Below are 23458 nucleotides of genomic sequence, written 5' to 3' on the forward strand. Positions count from 1 at the left end.
ATCAACTGTGGCAGGGTTTTATTCCAAAATACTCCCACTGTTTAATTTTTGGAAACAAGATTCCTGAGACTAAACTACAACACAGAGATTCACATGAATACACAAAACTCTTTATCTTCATGTTCTTGAAATTTAACTGTGTGGCAAGTTTATAAGCAAACCCTTCATTACTTTTTGTTTTTGAGTGCTGTGAAATACTTCATATCTGTTTTTAATAAATACGGTCACATTGGGAGCAACTAAGATTTATTCTTTTACACACTATCGTGATTTTTGATTGGACTTACTATCACTATTGTTTCTGCTTTTCTTATTCACGACTGAAGAGATTTCAGTCTGCTGTCTGGTTTGGATTTCACTAAAACAAAAACTGGGACGAATATTCTGACATGCATTAAAAATATTCAGATTCTCTGTCACAAACAAAATCTTCTGTCTGGTTTTAAACACAAATTAAACCTTTTCTCCTAAAAATCAACAAAGTCGAGCAGAGCAATATGTTGCAGGAACTTTGTATGAAACAAGGGAATGAACATGAAGTAAAACTATGCAAACACAGTCCCTGTAAATACATATAAAACATTTAAAGTCCAAGCAACATGCATCAGTCAAACTAATCAAGAAAGAGAGAAAAAACATGAACTTAAAACACTCCGCTGTTACTTTGATCTTAAAAACGATCGATTTCAAACCTTCAAGCACAACTTTCAGTGCGTTTGAATTCATTTATTAAGGAACCGTGTACAACTCTCTCCTCTCAACTTCAAACTCCCCCATTGCACAGCAGAAAAGTATTTATAAATTCTGCTTGCTTTAAAAGTGTAAAACTGCAAGAAGAAAAAACATACAGCACGCCCTCATCTCCCAAATATTTATGCAAAATCTGTAATTTTGTAACAACTTTCTGTAAAACGGATCACCTTTAAACATTTATAAAATTTCTAGAAAATTTTATTTGGAATTTCAAAGTATCTCCAAAAGAAAGAACAAAACAAAATAAACAGCATTTATCTGTAGTCCTACCATTAATAATTGTACTTTTAAACTGATCAATCTGCTGATTATTTTGGCAGTAACTACTACTACTACTACTAGTTTTAATTGAAAACTTGCCTAAAAATGAAGTAATTACCAATAACAAGTGAATTTTGGGTCCCATAAAGAGAAACTCTAAAACATAAAATACTAAAAAAGAAATACTGAGTTATTGATTTTTATTAAACATTCTACTTTTTCGCCATTAACTAAGGACCCCCATTAATTAAAGGTCTAAAATGTTATGACAATGAAAGTCTCCAAAAATAAAGAAGTACCATCAATATTATCACTAAGGCATGCAACTACTAATTGTTTTGTGAATATAAATAAAAATGCTGATTTTATGATTTCTTCTGCTTTTTTAGTTGTAAATTTAAAAAAAAAAATAATTAAATGCAAGCTCCAATTGTAAAGCCAATATAATAAATATTAGGGGATATTTACTCAGGCGGCTGCTTTTGGATAGATCAACGCTTTAAAAGGACCCCCCGCCCCATTGTTGTTTTTTTGAAATTACTGATAAATGAACTTTTCTTTATGAACACTAAACAACTAGAATGTGAAACAAAACCATGAGAAACTAACTGTGCCTCTGTTTGTGCTGAATGCAGTTTAAATGAGACTAAAAGCCCAACAACAAAAGTTGTTGCAGAGCCTCCTTCTTCCTCGTGCTTAAAATCAGCCTGGATGCAAAGCAGCTCACACAAAATAAGAAAAGACAAAAATGGTCTTTTGTTTTGGAGCTTCATATTTAGAGTCGGATTGTGAAGGAAGTCAGCAGCTACAAAAATTCCTCTAGAAGAAGAAGAGGATGATAAAACAGTGACTCTGCCCCCTCCTTCGCCACATAACAGGAGGACAAAAGTTAACATAACAGAGGCTCTAATTTAAAAAAGCACATTAACAATACAATTACACCGTGTGCAGCGTAATTGTAAGAAACACAGCCTGCCTTTTCTTCCTCGCACATTTCCTTCAGTAGATCTTCCTCTAACTTCTGACCTTCAGGCGAGGCAGCGCCTCTGGCAGAAAATGACTGGAGGGCATAAAGAAAAAAGACAAAAAACATAAGATAACATGCTCTGAAGCGCAAAAATAAATAAATAAACCCCAAATAATGTCACATAAAACTAGTTATACTGAATTAGGGCATAAAATCAAATCGCCTTTACTCTGTCTCCTTGGAAACCTTTCTTATATTAGTAGGACACAAAAAGTCTTCAGAGACAGTATGTATCTCCTCGACGAGGCAGACTTTGAAGAACATTTGATTAAGCAGTTTAAATCCCTCCTCACTGCAGAGTCTCACCATCAGTAGAACGGCGACTGCGGGCTGATGTAGAGTCTCTGAGTGTGAGAGGCGGCAGGGCTGAGCGATGAGAGAGAAGACAGGGTGGAGAGGGGGTATGGGGACTGAGGTGGTGGAGGAGGTGGAGGGAGGCAGGAGGCGAAGGCCCGGCTGGCGCAGGTCAGGACACCTGGAGTGGTGACAGTGGCAGCAGGTGGGGAAATGGCGAGAGGAGGAGAGTTGCTGCTGGGAGAGTCGCAAGATGCTCCGCTCAGAAAAGACAAGTCTGGAGGAGCAAAGACAAGACGGGGGGAAAACATTATTTGTAAAGCACTTCTCAAAACACTCAGGTTGAATAAAAGCCACCAATTGAAGATATATATGCTCCAGCAATAAGACACATAATTAACGATAAAGGTCTTAAAGTCATCACAAGATACATACTTCCATACTTGTATGTTGTTTCACTCTAGTTTTTATTACTGTATCTGTAGTTCTCAAAGGTTGGTCACTGCATTTGCCTGGTACCTGCTTTGCACCCAATGAGGCAAAAAGATAAAAAAGTGAAAGGTGCAAAGATGCATCTACGTGCATCTTATAACCTACGGTTATTAGGTCCTTCCGTACAGCCCCACAGGGGGGTGGGTGGGTTTGAAGCCCATCCTACCTGTTGCAGGCCTTCATGCACTCTAGTCTTGTTCTAAGTGAGTGCATTGAAAGCAATGCAAGGAGATTATCTGCTCTCCTCGCCCACTCTCATCAAATGATTAGCTGTCATTAAAGGGTATGAGCTGAGCCATTTCCAGTCTGAAGCCAGCACATATCACAGGCCGGCAGGAAACACTGAGATCACATTACACAATCAATTAAGGTTAGTTAAGCACTGGCAGCTGGTGACAGGTAAGTCCTCCCAAAAACTCCCTGTAGAGCCTTCAGCTGATCCAAAATGCTGCAACAAGAGTCCTGACAGGAACTAGAAAGAGAGAGCATATTTCTCCTGCTTTGGCTTCCCTTCATTGGCTTCCTGTTAAATCCAGAATTGAATTCAAAATCCTGCTCCTCACATACAAGGTCTTAAATAATCAGGCCCCATCTTATCTTAATGACCTTGTAGTACCATATCACCCTGTTAGAGCACTTCGCTCTCGCTCTGCAGGCCTACTTGTTGTTCCTGGAGTATTTAAAAGTAGAATGGGAGGGAGAGCCTTCAGTTTTCAGGCCCCTCTTCTGTGGAACCAGCTTCCAGTTTGGATTCAGGAGACAGACACTATCTCTACTTTTAAGATTAGGCTTAAAACTTTCCTTTTTGCTAAAGCATATAGTTAGGGCTGGACCAGGTGACCCTGAATCTTCCCTTAGTTATGCTGCAATAGACGTAGGCTGCCGGGGATTCCCATGATGCATTGAGTTTTTCCTTTCCAGTCACCTTTCTCACTCACTATGTGTTAATAGACCTCTCTGCATTGAATCATATCTGTTATTAATATCTGTCTCTTGATGGAGTTTTTCCTTCACACTGTCGCCATGGTGCTTGCTTATAGGGGGTTATATGATTGTTGTTTTTGTTTTTTTTCCATTTTCTTTGTCTTACTGTATAAAATTGAACTGAACTGAACAGTTTAGTGTGAGACAGCGTCATACAATGGAAGAAAGCTGCATGCCGGTAGTGTTCATTGCAAAGCAAGAGAATTGTAGGTGTGACGCTCAGGAGTGCCTCCACCTGCTGCTCAAGTCTGGTATGAATGATAGTCGGCATTATTTTGGTCAACAGTGAGATTACAAATATTTGACGTGACTCATCATAGTTTGATTTGATTTTGATTTGATATACCTTTATTAGTCCCACAAGGGAAATTTCATAAGGCTGCCGACCTATTGCACGCAATGGCGGCGCCATCTTACCCTCCGACCATACATACATTACACAAAACATCACATGGGGAAGACAGGTCAGAGAGGTATAACAATGGAAAATGCACCACATGAGGAAAGATAAGGAGAAAAAAATAACTCCCCCCAGACTGAGCTCCAACATGGAGATCAGTTTGAGAACAGAAAAAAACACCTCTGCACAAAGCACATGAAAAAACTTAATACACCAAAGAAACACATGACAAGCAACAGGGGTGGGTAAAGGGTGAGAGACAGCCAGTGTAGACAGTGCATCCGGGCCTGCGTGCGCTGGTCTCCTTGATCCGCTGTCAGCATCGGAAGGAAATAAGCGTCGAAGGCGTTTGGAAAGGGAGGGGGAATGAGTGTGTGCATATCAGTGTATATGTATGTGTGTGCGTGTCCAGAGTTCAGCTGAGACAGTGTCTTTCGCCCTGCCAGGCTAAGTAAACAGTCTTCCAGCCAACCCAGGTGGCCTTGCATGGAATGGGGGGGACAGACTAAACACAGTCGTTATCAGGGTGTTGTTCAGCTCCAGCCTTGACACCGCAGCTGGCGGCAAAGGGGGTCTCCGCATGAAGTGATGGTGGTTTTTACTTTAGTGCGAACAGCTCATATGAATTTCAAAGCAGTTCTACAGTCCAACACTGGTCTCTCAATCTCCCGTTGGAGAGCCGTGAGCTTCGCCATACTTGCGTTCTGTGATGTTGTCATTTCTTGTGCTCAAGGAGCCGATTCTGAGAACTCACAGCAGTGTGCCTCCCCGAGGTGTGATCCAATTTACGCACAGAGATGTTATTCCGGGCTAGCCCTTCCGAGATGTATCCAGTCTGCAGTCAGAGATCTTATTCTGAGTATTCTGAGTATGAATGTGAGAGTGAATGAATAGTGGTATTGTAAAGCGCTTTGGGTGCCTTGAAAAGCGCTATATAAATCCAATCCATTTATTCACAGCAGCCGTAGCCTCTCCAAGATCTTATTCGTGCTGCACTCAATGAGCCCATTTTGAGAAACTCACGCCTCTCCCATCGTTTCAATCCCAGCGGGCAGCCTTGTGAGGGTTTGAACAGCCGGTTCCGCTTTCTTAATTCTTCGATAAGTCAGGGCCAAGCCAGTTCCGATCAGCCAGAACCCTGTTACCATGGTTCCGAATAGGTAGATATCTTCAGCAGTCAGGCTCACCCGAGCCCAGACTTCTCGTTGAGAAAGGGGTGTCAATTGCATTTAGGGACCAGTTGATCCAATCCATAATTCCTCTTTTAGGTTTTAGAGAACAGACTGTGAGGGAGTGTTCCAGGGAAAAGTAATACAAAAAACACAAGACTAGACAAGGACATAAGAGGCTAAGCAGGGAAGCTACGGGAGAGGAGGAGAGGAGAAAAGTGCGACCGCCTTCGTCAAGAGCAAGAGCAGAGAGATAATAAATACACTGTTTGTTCAAACTTTAAAAAAGAACAGGAAAAGGAAAAAAATCTTTTTTTCAATTAAGTTGATATTTTTGAACTTCAATGTTATTTTAACTGCAGAAGTAAATGAAAGAGAAATGAATTAAACACGCCGAAGCCCAGAGGGGAATCAATGTGGACTTTTATGAAGGGGCAAAGGTAAAGAAAAGGTATGTGCTGAAAGGCAAAAGCAGAATATTATTTTTTCTCAATTATCTTGTTTTAATAATTGTTGGCAGGGAAAAAAGGAATTCAAATTAACTTTAGAGCCCAGACAAAGAGCTGCTATTTTCTTCAGGTATGAATACAGACAGGCTTAGGGCAAAAAAAGTTTGAAAACCACTCTTTTTTTACACAACGAACTTTCATATTCTCGCTGCTTTATGGTGTTTTAGAATAGTCAGTTGTATTTGTTGATGTTGGGGAGTTTAGTTTGGTCTCACATGCATAGCACAGAGTCAATGAATGTTACAGCAGCAGTTTTTTTTTTTACCTTGTCACACATAACAAAAGAAAGGTTATTACAATGAAATTAAACTACATTTTGTGTGTACATACTGAGACTTTGAGATATCGATGTAACATGGATAGTTGTGTTTTTATTGCTGCATCCATTATTATATATAATAATAAGACAAACAGAAAAACACAAGCAGTTAAACTTCAGTTTGTTCAGTCAGGAAGCAGACACTTTTGTGAATGAATATTAAACCTGCTTTGGTGTAAATAAAAGTAAGAATGCACTGCAAACGAGAGAATGGTTTAGGATGTGATGGCCACAGATCACTGCTCTGTCTTTATCCCTCTTGACTGATTTTTCATTACTTTGTGTTACTGTGTCTGTTACTGGAGCTGGATGGAACAGGGCCAGAACTCTACAACAGTGGGCTACTCACGCATGTCTCCGATTTAATCTGGCTCCATGAGGGTCCAATATCCTCATTTAAACATCATGTGCCACATCCAGCCCACGTTGACATAAGATGGACCAGATCAGTGAAATTCCCTTTTCTTGAGACATCTCAGGCCCTCCAAGGTTTGGAGGCCTATCTCCACCCACCACCACTTCCCCTGCCGGTGGCGGACTCCCTCAGGTGTCGGTGTGTTGGTGGTTCTTTGTGTCTGGGGGTGGGCGTCCGGGTACACACCGGCTCACTTCTTGGCGGCCGCTTGTCGGGGCCTGGGGCCTGGGGCTCGCTCGGGCCCCCTTTGGAGGTGGGGTGCCCCCGGCCTCTCGGCCTGGGGCTCGGTCACTCAGGCACAGCTGGGGGCCGGCGGAGCTCACGGGCGCGTCACTGCAACTCCCCCTGACTTCTGCTCCGCGGCTGCTGGGCGAGCCCTCATCTGGGACTCTCCTCGGCTCTTACTGGAACAGTGGCGCGGCTGCCCCTCTGTTGGTCTTCCATGGTCTCTTGTGTTCTGGGGGCCTCTGGATGTCTGGAGTTTTGATCTCCTCCATACCCGCTTCACACCCTGGAGGACGGGGCTGTGGCCCCCCCACACTCCCTAGCAGATCATTACATGGAGAAACCTTTGGAATGCAAGCATGCTGATCCACACAGGTATGCACACATGGGTATTCACAGACGCGGACTAAAGCTTTCTTGGCTGCTGCCTCAAAGCACACTGTGCGCTGTCTATCTTGCGTGCTGCACAATATCGTTTATTATTTAGTAAATATTGATATCTATGACTAGCTAGTTTATTGTGATGGTGCTTTGTTTTCTCTATTATTATGTTGCTCTTTGTTGTTTGCTGTCTCCTCTGTTTGTTTTTTTTTTGTTGTTTTTTTTTTTTTTTCTCCATACAGGTGACCCAGGAGTTCTTTTTTTTTTTTCTCTCTCTTCCCCCCCCTTCTCACCGTCTCTTCTCCCCTTTGGTTTTCTTTCTTTCTCTCCCCCTCTTTCTCTCATTCATTCCCCCTGTCCTATTTATTAAAAAAAAAAAAATGACAAAGGATGAACTGAAGCTCTGCCATCACGTAATGTCGCATACTGCTGTTTCTGATGTCATTTAGAAAAAAAAAAAAAAAAAAAAAAAAAAGAAATTCCCTTTTCTTTCAGCCTGATGTCTGCCACTCCTGCTCTTAGTGGGACCTCACTGTTTATCTGACTCTACCCAGAGATCACCAGGACTATTGGTGCCCCGTTATCTTCACAGAGGAGAGCAGGTTTATACTGGGCGCATGTGACAGATGTGAGCCATGGCATCCTGCCTCCAACATCATGCAGCACGACCAGTTTAGCAATGAGTCAGTGATGGTCTGACTTTGGTTTTTCTTCTCATCTTCAAGTAGCACCAATGTATGCAAGATTTAAGCGTCTAAGCAGTGTATATATTTATATACTGTGACCTGGAGTGCCTGAAGAGAGATGAAGGAAGCCAGAGAGAAAGGGGAAGAGACTGAGGATGTGCAGAGATCTCAGGCTCCCCGTGGAGCAGCGAAACTGTTAAAAAATGGATTCGGTGCAAATAAGGCTGATTAAAAGCGTCCAGTCGCCGGGGCGCTCCCAGCTTTGCTCTACGCTTTTTAAAAACAACATCTTGTTTTCAAAAGGCAAAAAGAAAACACTTAATTATGTCAGGGTTCTGTGCTGGTCCGAGCGTCAAACCACCGGGACACAAACCTGCTTCCTGAAGTCAATTAAGAAAAACACCTGAATCGTATTTCAGCCTCTTGGTGCTTTAAAAATCACTTCTTCTTCTCCTCATCCTCACATTCATGTCCAGACGTCTTCGAGTTAAAGCTGCTTTTAAGCTCCAACCACAAGAGACACATTCAGAGAGAAACTCGAGCTCTATTATATTTTCGTACTATCCTCAACTAGTAATCACTTCACCTGAGAGCAGCGGTATGAAAAGAAAATGAGGTCATGGGTGTTTCCGGCCTTGAATTCAGGAGGAAGACTGTGGTTTTTGTCCTGTTCGTGGTCATCAGGTGAGCTCCTTGTCCTCTCAAAGGTATTTCAGGGTGTGTGGGAGCTTGGCCATGGGAGTAGGCTGCGTTCCTCTGGATGTCCTGTGGTGCCTCAGGAGTTTGAGGTATCTAGTCTGTGCCTGAGCTGAGTATGAAGGGAGAGGTGTCGATTTACCGGTCGATCCACATTCCTACCCTCACCTAAGCCCACGAGCTCTGGTGGAGACTAAAAACAATGTGAAGGTAGAGACAAGCAGCAGACACGAGCTTCATTCAAAGGGTGGCAAGGCTCAGACTTTGAGGCAGGTTCGAGCTCAGAGTAGAGCTGCTACTCTTTAGCTTACAAAAAGGAGCCAGCTGAGGTTATTTTGGGCATTTGATGAGACGTTCCAGGCATGTCCTCCCAGGAGGAGACCCAAGACAAAGGAATCATGTCTCTCAGCTGGCTTAAGAATGCATCAGGTTCCCAAGTCAGTTGCTGAGAAAAGGTAGCTAGTGAGAGGGAGGTCTGGGTTTAACTTGCTTAGACCACTGCTTCTGTTATCTAGCTAATCACCAAGGATGGATGGGTGCCTCTGGCTGAATAAAATACAGAGGGGTGGTGTCCCCCTAACAGGTTTCCAGGTTTAATGTCAACCGAGGTGGCATTAAAGTGAGAAGAGGCCCAGTATTACACAAAGAAGGCGTATTTTGAACTGAAAATCATGCAAAACTACAAACGGTTTTCACGGGCCCTTCAAGTTTCGCCATTCACATGATTTTTCTTCACTTCTGTTCAAATATATCTATAAAATACTTGTAGACTTGGTTTTTTTAGCTGTTAAAAACACCTAGAAAAAGTTCTTCACTAACAGAGCTGATAAGTTTTATTCCCCGCAGCCTGCAGGTGGTGTTGATTTGAAATATCTCACTTTGAACAGATCCTCTCAAAGCTGCAGTGTTCAGGGTTCAGGAGACGCTGGCTCAGACAGGCAGCGCTGCGATTGGCTCCCAGGGAGATGCAGGTGGAGAGAGTTCAGCCTCCGACAGCTGCAGCGACGCAGCACGACTGCCAAGCAGCTTTTTCCTCTCAGGGGAAACAACCACGTTTCTTCTTGCCTTCCTTCAGCTTTTAGGTGACCTAAAAATCACTGTCCGCCAGAGTGGCCCCTGCAGGGTCCTGAACCGTGAGCCAATCAGTGGCTATGCTCAAAATGCTTGTTTCACTGTAGGTACATTAGTACTAACAGTTTAAATACTCTGGATATAAACACAACTGAAAAAACACCAATTAAATAAGAACATGACTCAAAAACTGCTATTACTTCATTTTAAAAGCTGAATTTGGTGGTTTTTGTTTTGTCTTTTTTATTTAGGCCCATGTCCGTTTTTCATTTTTAATGTTTTAATGGTGCGATTTGTTAGCTTCCACTTTGATAAAGACAATGAAATCTTTAAGGACTTGTTTTTAATAAGCATAATTACAGAACATACGCAGTGAAATATGGATCGAGATGCTAGAATGCATTTTGGGGTTTTCTTTTTTATTTAACACGTTAGAAAAGCCTTAAAGTGACTGAGAGTTGTTTAAACAGTGCAGGAACAATGTTGGAATTTCTCATCAATTTAATATTTATTTATCAATAAAGACTACATCCATTATTGTTGTAAGCTAAAAAGGTTGGAGCACACTTGACTTTCTCTTTTTGCTCAGTGTGAGTGTTACACCCCCTGCTGTGCTGATCCACGTTACTACACCCTAAAATGAAGGGTGCAGGATGAAAAAGGCGACAACAATGAAGCATCTTTTTTTATTTTTAAACACTCCATCTTCAAATGCGTTTTCCTAAAGCACATTTACAGGAAATGTGTTTTCCTTTATTTTAATGTCAGACTTTAATTCCCTGCAGGAACCCTGGACAACAACATGAATGGAAACATATGAGAGACTGCAAAAAGCAGACTGCTGCTGAAAGGAGTCCTGCTGTATGAATACTGATGATGGAGAGAACTCTTATTATTATAACCTCATTAAAACAGCCATTAAAGTGAGAGAGCCTCCTTTTGAGATCCTTTACATCAGTGTGACTCATGAATCCTCCCGTCTGAGATGCTGTTGGAAGACACACAATCTGCCTTTAATTTGATAGTTGGTGACTTGTCTGCTTGAGTGAAGACTTTGTTTTCTTTTTAAAGACAGAAGTGCAAATCTGAAACTGTTGCTCTTTTTTTAAACTACACATGTTCTGACTTTACAGCAGCCTGTCCACTGACCCAGGCTAAGTATTTTAGACCTTTCCTGTCTTTACTTTTCTTATTTTCTAAAGAGGTTAGAGGAAGTTGGCAGGGGGGTGGCTGAAGTCTATCCCAGCTACCACTTAAGTTGATCACAAGTTAACTTAACCCCACTAACTACATGTCTCCGGTGGAAGCCATGTGGGAGGAAGCCAAAGTACCTGGACAAAACCCACACAGATCCAAACTCATCACAGAAAGGCGTGACGGTGTCCTCCTGTGTGTGGACCTTGGAAAGTTTTACCGGAAACCTCAACTTTCTTTCCTTGTTTTCTGTCATTTACACGCCGCTCCAATGCTGGAGGTCGTTGAAGACCAAGAGGAGATGTAACCCCGACAAAACCAAAGCAGAGTGTCTGCTTGTTTGGCTGCACCTAGAAAATCTCTACATTGGGGCTGTGTTATATCGTCTGCTATGCAGTTACATTCTAAACGAGATAATATCGAGATGATATCATGTCAGAGATCTGCAAGCGATGCACGTCAGCTGATGTCGATTTTGTAGCTAAAAGGCGAGTTACTTCCAACAAAGAACAGTTTCCAAATTATGCAAGAAAACAAGCAGTTTCACTGTTGAGTACATCCAGGCTACGAAGGAGAAGATGCTAGCAGCTGGTCATGTGCGACCTAAATGTAAACAAACGACTGGCTAACTGCGCTCCACATGATAGGAAGAGTAGGGACGGAAACCACTGATGTTGTTACATGGTGGGACTTTCAGCAGCTGGTTAAAAAGATTGACCTAACTTCATCCTAGCTAACAGGCTTTTTTACACTTTTATTTCATTTCCAGAGAAAACACTACCTACGATACTTCTTAACTTCTATTTGCTGCATGCCAAGCTGCAAGCATCGATTAAAACACCGTTCAGTTCTTTTATCTATATCATCAGAAACATCGTTATTAACAATTTCTTTGAAATATTCTCCTACAATTTGTTACTGTCCAATTAAAGTTGTGAACTGTTACCAAAGACGAACCCTGGTGACGTCCACCGCACTCTCCAAATGAGTCTGACTTACTGGAAGAAATGCAAACCAAGAGTGGGGCTGAAGAGCCCCAAATAACAGACCCAATACTCTCAGAACATCCCTCAGTTACGACACGGTCCTAATCCGTGTCCAAGTCCTGGTCTGAGGTTCAACTCAACACACTCTGCTCTCCAGCACCCTGGCATACACCAGGGAGGCTGGGCAGTGTGTGGGTGTGGCACAAGCTACTCATTTATTCACATGAAAACTGTTTACTGTGTGTGTGTGTGTGTGTGTGTGTGTGTGTGTGTGTGTGTGTGTGTGTGTGCGCTGAGGAGTACCCAGGTTCCACAGGGTGGTCTGAGCAGCAAGCTCCTTGGCATCATCCAGCAGAGCACACAGCTTGTCAGGGATGTACGTCCTTCGTGTGGATTGTATCACCACCTACATGTACGTACACACACGCACACACACATAGTGTTTGGTTAATGTAGAAACAAACAATCGTTTCACTGAAATGAAGACACACAAAGACCGGGGAGGTAATTAATGGGGTAAGTCACAGTCAAAACTGCATTGCTGGGAAACAAAAGAAAAACAGGCGAGCTGCTGGCTGGTTTTATGACTGTTTCTGTAACTTTAACATCTTGTGAAACAGTTTAAATAAAAAAAATTTAAAAAACAGCTTTAAATGGAACTGCTGAATTTTACACACACTACAGAATATAAACGTTATTTTTTTATGTTCATATGCTGATAACACAGGAAGAATCTGGATGTTATAACGGGATAATGTTAGAGATGGTCATGATATGTAAGACTTCACTGAAACAAGAACACGTAATAAGCAAAAATTCACTGAATATCAATTTATTTGTACTTTTAAAGTTATGTTTTTAAATGTTTAAACTGAGTAACATAGAAATATTTCTCATCTATGTACATAATTGTGTTGCATTTCAGCTTTGTGACGTACATAATTTACTGCTGTGGACTTTGCAGCCCGCAGCACAACCCTGTCCCACCAGGCTGTAAAATAATCTGTCCTTGTGCCTGCAGCAGAATCACATGTATGGAATATATAGAAGCTATAAATAATTCAGTACGGTCAAGCTGTGTTTATATTTGTGGTTGCGTCATTAATGTTATGCATGGTTACAGACACACACATATTTCTGTATTACACCTTCTCGCAGCTGTTTATGGAGATTTATGGAGTACATGTTTATGCATTAATGCAGTCTGCAGTGCTCTCGTGCACAATCTCCTTTTTATTTTTATTACTGTTGTATATAAAAATTTTGCACTTTAATTTAAAAACCATCTCAGCCTTGCCTCTCTAACTTTGCCTCCAAACCACTCAGCATGAGCTGTTCCTCTGATGTCCTCATTTTGTAATCTTTTCATCGTGTCCTTAGCATCTTCAGCTCGACTTCCTGTCTTTTTGTCCGAGCTGACATCCTCAAACCTTTCCTTTTACTCTTGCTGTTGTCCTTCTGCCACAAATCAACCCTCACACTCATCTGCACCCAATCCACAAGCTTAGCCCCCTAGGTGCTACATGTGGTACAGGTGGTATTTTGTTCATGTTAACAGGTATGTTAACGTTAGCTAATATTAGCCAGAAAAAAATCAGTCACCTATGTAATCAAGCCCATTTGAGCTATGACGGAAAACTAGTGTCAACAACAACAGGAAAACTGATTTATGGAGTGAAACGTTTAGCTTTTAGGGTCAATCCTGAGCTAACCTTAAGCAAGCTAACATTATTCAAAAATCTAGTCTGTGATTTGCCATTTCCTCCAAACTTCCAAGGCTGATCTCGTAATTTAGCTGACCTTTTTCAGATAATGTCACAAATCAGGAGTCACTTGATTCATTGAGTATAGTCAAGTTACAGCTAGGAGTTAGCTTCCTAACCTAGCAAAATGGCATCCAAATGAAAATGCGGATAGCATGAGCCACAACAATATTTCATAGATAATAGCAAACAGTATTGATTTTAGCCATAAGTCTATTGTGTAATCGCACAAGTTAAGAAGTATGACTAACACTACTTTCTTTAAAGACAGCTACAATTAGCGTGGATAGAGAGCTAGCTAACACTTAGTTACACAGCACATGGAGAGGTGCTAATGATCCAATACACTGTAAAAATGTCAGTGCAGCAACTCTAAATGTCATTAACTGGATCCTGCACATATATAAGGACAATGGATGTGCATAAATTCCGACACCTCTCAGATATGTTTAACTGCATGCATGTTTATGTGTTAACATCTAGTCAGTCTGAAACCTTGTACAGTAACAGAAGCTTTCCATCCTGCCCTGGTGTGGAGTACAGGTAGTATTCTGGGGGCAACCAGCAGTTTTTGCAGCAGTAAAAGTCGAGCAGGCTGACGGCCGAGGTGATCTGACTCTGCTTGAGCGACAGCAGGCTGGTGCCAGTGAGGGGGGTGCCGGGCAGCAGGGGGTACATGCAGCGCTCCAGGTCATCTGACGGTACAAACACATATACAGGGGAGCAGCATTAAGTTAGACGGGTGCTTCCTTCAGCTCAAGGTACATACGACTTCTTTAAGACCTCACAGAGTATAAGAACAACATCACAATGAATAAGAATTTGCAATTCGTCTCTTTAATTTATATACACCAGTAAAGCCAGTTGTAACTTAACCTGTGAACCCAAAATACTACATTGACCTTTACATGAAACTACCAGCAGCAGGAAAAAGTTTCATGTTATATAAACACTCTTGTGGAGCGGACAACACAGCGGAAAAATTGTGCCGTTTATGCTGGACAGCGTAAGTGTTTCACTCACATTTGTGACTTGAAAATCAATTTAACGGAGTATAAACCCATGTAGGAGCATGTGTGAATAAAAGGCCTTAAAAGATTCAGCTTAAATGGATCCTACTTTTCTCAAAAAGCCCACTGAAAACACCACAGCAGAAAAGATGATCCTGCTGATTTCACAGCCTCTCAAAAGCCTCTCAAAGAGGCAGTGAAGTCAGGTGGAGACAAATAAAATGTCTCTGAAGTCTCCACAACGGCAGCCCTGTGTACCCTTTAGTGCTAAAAAGACGAGTGATACCGACATGCAGGGGTGTGTCTAAAGGTGGGCATAGGTGTACTATAGTAATTTATTTGTGGAATAGTCACGAGGACAATTTGAAAAGATTTACAAATATATATCAGTTTTAAAAATTAGATTAAAAAACCTTTAGTTTATAAAGCACCACATGAATGAAACGGGGTAATACATCGGGCCGTCTCTTCTCTTCCACTTATCCACTTCAGGTTCTGATTGTCAAAATTTATTTTAAATATTTAATACCCTGTCTCGTCCATATATCAAAACCATAGGGGATACAATGGTTGTACTGCACATTAAATATGGATAACTCGATATGATGACATTTAAAATACTGGAGGCAGCCCGTGCACTTATGGCATGAATTTGAAAATCCTAGTTGATTTCCAGTCTCAGTGAGCTTGAAGTCAAAGTCAAGGTCATTGAGACTTGAACTTGTCTGTGATTTTCAGAATCCTGCGTCACTTAGTCTCAAGTTATGGTGTTCACTTCCCCTCCTGGCAGGGGGAGTATTGTTGCAATAGTTTTTGAGTTAATAATTATGGATAATTAATAATTATGGACGTAAACAAAAAGATGTATAGACTAATATAACAAGGGAATGTGTATAATTATTATTATTTATTTATAGTGTATAACCAAAACAGATATATTTGATCAGTTAAATAGGGGTGGAATAAAAAAAACCTTTGCTTCTTTTTCGGTTTTTGAGCAGGAAATGTTTTTGTGAATGTGAATAAGATGAATTTCATAAATTTAATGTTTACTGGTTTGTTTTTCGTGCGTAACATTTGTTACTTATATATTCACGACAAAGTGTTTGTTATGGGCGAGTCAACTCTGAACCACTGGCAGTGAGGTCAAGCGAGGAAACGTACTTATGGTGAATTTCTTCTTTGTTTAGGATTTACTCACTGGGATATAGAATAGTTGGGAACCCATGGCAACCATCAGAAAAAGCCTATTTTAGGTAGGAGTCACCACTGGAGAGCATTCTTGGTGAATAAAGGGTGGTGTGATGGCGCTGGATGAGCATCATTCCTGCCCCCCAGTTCTTCTCGCGGTTCACTGAGTTTAATACTTTTGACTGCAGCACAGTAACAACCAGGCTCATCTCATCACTAAAGCAGCGATCATAAAGTGTGACTGACTCAGCTCTGATCCATCTTCCCCAACTTTTCACTCAATTACTCCCTCACTGACTCTCAGTTTATCGGGCGACAAATCAAAACCCAGAAATAACTTTAATTGGTTTCTATCAGCAGGTTTTTTTCAATTATGCAACGTTTGAAACTGGTCTGAGAGGGAAATGTGGCAATAAATGAAAAGAGGTTGCTCAGCAGTCCTTTGGGTTTTCATCTGCACGTCTGTGTCGGTGCACCTCATCTTGCAGCCTCACTTAAAGAGGCTCCAACAAACTGAGCTCATGTACATCGTATTGTTTTGGTTTAATTTATGAAACTAATTATTTTCAAGTTGTTGCGTAATCCCCCTGTTAAGTGCCAAGGCTTTAGTCTTTTTAATGTGCAGCAGTGCTTTGATGAGTCCCCAGAAATCATCTGACCATCCTTCTTGCCCTCTGAAGTTTTCCATTAGCTCTGTTTGTGTGCAGCACGTCTTAAAGGTTTTAAAAACACTGAACACAGTTAGCATTTCAGAAAAGAATCACTCTCGGGTCACACTCAGGTTTGAGTGTGAACATTAAACTTCTATCGGGACTTTTCCATAGCGAGTAATCCAAACTACGCAGCTAGGACTGGGCGATATATGGAGTTTTTAAACATATCAATATATTTTTATATGAGATGTGACAATATCGTTTATATCGATATAGCATCTCTCTTTCGTCCGCTTTTGACTCTACGCTGCGTTACTCTGCCTCACCTCGCACCTTCACTGAACAACTCCCCCTCCCCCATCGCTTCACCTGCAGGTAACGACAAGATGGACATGGAGCTATCAAAGAGGAGCTGAAAACATTTGGAGATGACTATTTTAGTGCTGTCAGCGTTAATCTCGTTAAAATGACGTTAATGCCTTAACTTCTTAACTTATGGCTTTAACAAAAATATCGAGATATATATCTTATATCGCCATCCAGCTGAAGAATATCGAGATATGAGTTTTGGGTCATATCGCCCAGCAGCAACATATTCATGATCAACCTCGTGTTGTGGACGTTCTCTTGGTTGACTCAATAAGAGTAATGTATTCTGAATACTTTGGATTACTTAATATATTATCATGCTTTTTACAACTACATGAATGTACTATTGCTGTGTGACTTATTACTATTACTGAAGGTTACTCTCCATACCAATACCAACTAGATTTTTAAATCTTATTATAAATGAGTAACAGTAGGTTGACATTAGGTAAGGCTGCAGTGGTTATTATTATATTTACATGCTTCCAGCTCCCGTTTCTGCTCGGTGACAGCTCGTACTTTTCCACTCTCCTTTTTCTCCCTCCCTCGCTCACAGACACATAATGGGTATGGCAGTCCATTCTCCCTGCAGCATGGACTACACTGCCCATGAGGCTACATTCTTTAGGGCTATGCCTGTAGCAGTCTGCTATTGCCTTCATATTAAATTATTAATTAAATAATCATTTTAAAAAAATATTACTTCACGTCATTATGTGGGCTGCAAGTAGAGGTGACATTGGCCGTGAGATTGAGACACAGACATTAGAGTCCCTTAATGTGTGTTTTGTTTGCGTTTCCACCAGCGTGGAATTACCAAAAATAGAGAGGGCACAGCCTAACATATAAAACAGGAAAATACCGCCGTGTAATCCATTTATTTCAACAAAGTCACTGTATTCTGAGTATCACCCTTTTAAACTGTAATGGAATACAGTTACTCATATTTTGTAAATACATAATGCCCGTACATGTATTCTGTTACTCCCCAACATTGACCATAGCTCTGTAGCTAGCCACCTAGTAGCACTTCATTATACTGCATGTTAACTAGCCCAACTGATAAAAGTTGTAGTAGCGCTCTACTGTGTACTTGCCTGTTTTTTAATAGAAATCCTTCAATCATAATATATTATATTATCTTTAGATGGAAACTAACTAGCTGACTTACATTTCATAGATATCTGTTAGTGCCCGTTTCATGGCGCTAACAGAATTTGGATTGTTTTTAACTCTTAGCAGCGCCTCAGCATTTGTTTTAGGCAATTTAAGGGGCATTTAGCCTTGAAATAAAAGATGGCTTAAGTGGATAACACTAAGACATTTCTAAATTTACCAGCTGCCATGAGTCATGGAGTTTTATTCATTCAGATTTATTCAGCACACCTGCTTTATGCAAAAATCACCAGTTTGAAGCCAGACAGAATGGCCTAGCAGAAGCAATCAGATGAGGATCATTGTGCAGCCTCTTAATGAACCATACAATGCCAGGTCTCCATGACACCGGACACTCATACATGTTTACAACTCTCTACTCGACACAACAAACGGCGAGAGTCACTATATTGTGGCACTTTCAGCACTTAATTGTCGCCTTAGAAAGGCTGAGGAGTAACAAGAAAACATAAAATGATAAAATTAAAAACAAGTTAATTAAAAAAAAGTAGAAGATAAATGATGCATAAATGATCACAAACAATAATAAAGGCTGAGGACAATAAAAAACAATGTTTAAAAAAAAAGAAAAAAAATCACATAGGTCTATAAAAACACCAATGTGATTTTTTTTTTTTTTTTTAGAGGCGATGTGAGGGAATTCTGTGAGACATGTCTCCTCGGGCAAATCAATCCCAGCGATGATGGGGGGGTCGTGATGGCAGAAGTTATAGTTACATTTCAGATGTCTCTTTGATGGCTGATGGTGTAAAATTGAGGACGGCTGTACAGAGAGACGGCAGATTTTATTGTGAGCCGGAGGCCGAGTGGAGAAAATGATGGATGGGGATAAGCGGTGAGACAGATTTAAGAGAAGCTCGTTTGGATCATTATCTGAATGAAACTGAAGCGAGGCGCTGCGATTAATGGAAATTAAACAGCATAGTTTCTGCCACAGCAGCCATCATCGTAAGTATGGGTGACACGGGTCAGCCCGACCTCCAGACTAGAGATGGCACGATACCACTTTTTTATGTCCGATACCGATACCGATATCATAAATTTGGATATCTGCCGATACCGATATGAATCCGATATAGTGTTTTTTAATCAACAAAACTGTTTTTTAAAATATCTTGCTGCATTTTGCAAGTCTGCAAGTTCATACTCAAGTTTAAAACAACAACTACACTAAAGCTATTCTGTTATACCTGTATACAAAAAAAATATTTCATAGTTCAGCAATACTGATCAATCTAATAAACTTAGACCTACACCATCCTCCCTATTCTGGTATTTTAAAGAGTACTTAGCGTAAATATTAAGCAACCTAACTAATAGGGTTCCAACTCCCAGCAACAACAAAAATAAATAAATAAAAAATAGGGAACCACCCCTCACGCGCCACCTCATGATGCTTAATCGACGTAATCAACCTTAATTTGATGCAGTGTGAAAAAAAAATGCACAGAAATCAATTATTTTTCAAGAAATATTAAATAGATTCAACATCTTTCTTCAACAAAATTGCAGACTGCACAGATGGTACCTTCCCAAAGGAAAAAGTACTATAGCTTACTAGGGTATATATATTAGACTTAATAGTTACTATATACAATAATGGACTTCTATTCATTTTACATCAAATTAAAACTTTGTGTGTCAGATAATTATTTATTAAAAGCTAGACATTTTAAATGAGAATAAGAAAGAAAAGTATGTCTTTGTGCCCCCTTTTCCCAGTTAATGCCCTATCGGCCCCCCTGGCTAAACTTTGCTAGATCCGCCCCTGCACAGTTACCAGCGTCAGCTACGTAGAAAAAGATCCTGGTGTAGAAAGTAATATTAAATAAATTCTAACAACAGCTTATCAAGCTTAAACGTGCTGCTGTTGTTCAGCCGCTGGTTTCCTCTTTCTGGTGCAAAGTGGGCCAAAAACAAAGACGGACTCGCGACAGAAAAGCCGATCAGCTGATCATTTAAGCAGTTTCACGATTGAAGTAGCAGCCGGAGAGCGAGAGGCAGTCGCTCGTTAAGCTTAACGCAGGAATGCTTTACAAACATTCAGAGATGGACTTACACACTTGCTTTACTTCTCTCAGGGATAACTTTGTCGGAGATGAAATGCCAGGTTGCTAGCGAAGCTCCAAATGCTATCCAGACCACCGACAGGTCCCGCATGCCACAGCCGCTCTATCACGTGATGCATACTGCTCTGACGTGCTAACGTTCTGAGGTGAGTTACGGCGTGTTGCAAGTTTTGTGAGGTGCTTTCGTGATATTTAATGGATCGGATTACATTTTTTATTTTTCTCCGATATCCGATCCAGTCATTTAGGTCAGTATCGGACCGATACCGATACGTAATATCGGATCGGTCCATCTCTACTCCAGACACCGGTCACTAATGCAGGACACTGTCCGCGGTGATAATGTCTGTATCTGCGGTCGTGTCGCTCTTTTTTAACGGTGGCAGCTGTTTTTCTTCTCTGTCAGGCCATCGGAATCTGAGGACGGTGATTTCTACAAAACTTCCTTTTTTATTTCTTCTTTTCCATCTTAAAGAAGAGGAAAACAAAGAAAAGAAACTGAAGAGGCCAGGCTGACATCTCTGAAGTAGAGAATGGACAATTTATATCTGACACAAAGATGAGTTAAGAGTGTGAGCTTTGTCAGTGCTGAGGTGGTGAACGCAATAGACTTCAGAAATATCAAAAACAGAGTTCTTCAGCTAAATGAAGTGCCCGAACAGTAGACGTGTTTGTGCCTTCTGGACCACTTTAAAGCAACTATCTGACAAACAATATGATTAGCTGTGAAGTCAATTGCACTAACAGCCCAGTAAGTCAGTGCTTCAGATATCTGTGTGCCAAGTAAGAATCCTGTTCCAAAATGGCCAAAACACTTCAGTTGAGGCCTGGAAACATTAAGAAACCAGTCATGGTGGCTACATCTATCCAAATACCTGAATCAAAGCCCATGGCTCTAAGCGACACAAAGTCAAATATGCATAAGGACCCTTTATGGAAAATAAAAAATGAACAAACCCTAAAGGTTGAAGGCTTTGTTGGAGAGATGAGTTCGGAGGAGTTTCGACTCTTTCCCCAATAAAGAGGACATATGACAACCTCCCCTTTACTTTTACAAAAACTTTACTTTTACAGAAACATGAAGGTCGCTGTGAGGGACAGCAAGCATAGACCCATTCTATATCACTCTGAATCCTTTTCAGCAGCATCTTCCTGCTGGGTTGGACGATGAGTTAACATGATGATGTCATCGAGTCTTCTGAGTCAGCAAAGCGCTGTAGATGTTGTGTTTCTTCTTCTTCTACATCAGACTTAATGCACTCTACAGCTACCATTTTGCCAGTTTCCCAATAACAAGATGGAGATTTTTATTTTTGTCTAATCTAGAGCCTTCATCTGATCTGAATCTTCTACAGAAATAAACCAACTTGACGCCTTCCTGAAATGGAGAGAAAAGACTGTGTGTGGCTGAATGTGGACAGTGGACAAGATCTGAACCCTCCCCAAATGAAACCTCTCTCTCTCTCTCTCTCTCTCTCTCTCTCACAACCACTTCATCTCTCCATATCCTCGTCTCTTTCTGACATCTTCCCATCATAAATATTTCACAGCCCATTTATAGCAGAGTTAACTCACAAACTTTTCTCATTTTCAGAAAATCGCCACGAGCATGAGGGAACATCAGCTCGTACTCTGACACCAGATTATTATTGCGGCTTTCTCAATATATGTGAGAGGCTTGATAAATGTGGTTTGTAATGGATGAGACACAGTCAAAACCTGCTCATATGTACAGGAAGAACAATCTAGGCTTATTTTCCTGGCAGAGTGAAGAAACAGAATGACCCTGTGTTACAAAAAAGGGAAAAATAAAAACAAAGTGCAGCTCATTAGAAAGCCGCAAGCGGTCCAGAAGAGTTTATTCTGACAGCAGAAAGCACTTTCTACTCTCCCGGGGAGGGGATATTGATTGTTTGGCACTACACATGATTTCCTGTTAGAAATGGGAATTATTTTAGAAATAAATAGTTAATGCCATATTTTGAGAATTTATCTGCAAGTCAAAACGCATGCTGTGTATGAACAAGCAGACCTGGACATCCATCCATTTCCTTCTCCTTATCTGAAGTGAGGTCGCATTGACAAGAGGGTAAACTGACCATTTTAGACCCCTTTCCCCACCACCACTCCCAGTTCATCCTGGGAGATCCTGATGTGCTCCCAGGTCAGGTGAGACACAGAGTTCTGGGTCTAATCCAGGTTTTACTCTCAGTTGTGGTAAAACCTCCTGAAGGATTCTGACCAGAGGCCTTCCCCACCTCACCTGGAACTCCAGCTTCTCACCCTGAGGCTGAGACCAGACAGTGTGGAGGATGCTTGTATCTGCGATGTTATTGTTTTGGTCATTACCATGATGATCTCATGTGAACAGGTGGTGGCTGGACAACCCATTAATTAAAGGTTTTGTGGTGTACTACTGAGGTTGGGCCAACTCTGGTGGAGTCAACACTAGGGATGGGTACCGGTATCTGACATAAACGGTAGTAACCAGACCGAAAAGCAGCGCACATTTCGGTGCTTTTTTTTCCTGAGATGTCATACACTTTGAATTCTAGCCAATCACTTTACGTTTCCGAGGATAGTAGGCGGGTCCAGGTACGTACGTTCTTTTAGAGCAGAGCTACATATTAAAAATGCCCAAGGCTAAGTGGTCAAAAGTCTGGCTGTACTTCACAGCAAAAGATGCAAACTCAGCAGCCTGCAACAAGTGCTTTAAGGTGATACTGTGCAAAGGAGGTAACTCCTCAAATCTGATGAAACACCTGGCGACGCATAGCGTTTTTTTTAAAAGCCAAAAAATGCACCGTATTTGATAGCTTGCTGCGAGACCTCACACCGTGCACATCTACTGCGGGTGGGTTGCCTGTTATCGGACCCGGAGTTAGCAACATCCCCCAAAAACCCGAAGAGGAGAGTCCTGGCCCCTAGCCCTGCCAGTGTAGCAGAAATGATGACGGATGATGATGGCAGCAGCAGCTGTTCTTCTCTGCATGAGTAGCTTAATGTTGTTCGTGTGTAATTTACGTTGAGTAGGCTAACCACGTTGTTACATTAATGCATGTAAGGTGAACTAGCAAACACCGTCGTAGCTACATGCGGCTGTCTTCTTGTTTGATGACAGATACTCCCTTCACCCTGGCCAAAAAGGCTAAAATGACCAAAGAAAAAGAGGGAAACAGCTGAACATGAGAGGTTTTTGGACAAAGTTTGTGTTTTTTCCATTGTTTAAGCACTGCTTCCAGCCTAGAGTGATGCCATAAATCCCCTATAGCTGCAGAAAAGGCTAACATTGTTATCTTTTTACAAAAAAAAAACAACAAAAAAAAAAAAAAACAGCTGAACATGAGAGGTTTTTGGACCAATTT

The 23458-nt window shown here is 41.2% G+C and overlaps 1 protein-coding gene across 1 annotated transcript in view; it reads right to left on the reverse strand.

Moving 5' to 3' along the window:
* Nucleotides 1-285: 285 nt before the first annotated feature.
* Nucleotides 286-23458, reverse strand: part of rbm46 (RNA binding motif protein 46) — a 34277-nt gene continuing 11104 nt past the window's right edge. The window contains exons 8-11 of the mRNA XM_080896809.1: nucleotides 14121-14320; nucleotides 12166-12268; nucleotides 2348-2612; nucleotides 286-2074 (exon numbers count right to left, since the gene is read on the reverse strand). Coding sequence (XP_080752935.1) covers nucleotides 2350-2612; nucleotides 12166-12268; nucleotides 14121-14320 — 566 coding nt within the window. The 3' untranslated portion in view covers nucleotides 286-2074; nucleotides 2348-2349. The remainder of the gene's footprint in view (nucleotides 2075-2347; nucleotides 2613-12165; nucleotides 12269-14120; nucleotides 14321-23458) is intronic.

This window comes from Rhamphochromis sp. 'chilingali' (assembly GCF_963969265.1).
Source record: "Rhamphochromis sp. 'chilingali' genome assembly, chromosome: 1".
In the NCBI taxonomy this organism is placed as follows: domain Eukaryota; kingdom Metazoa; phylum Chordata; class Actinopteri; order Cichliformes; family Cichlidae; genus Rhamphochromis; species Rhamphochromis sp. 'chilingali'.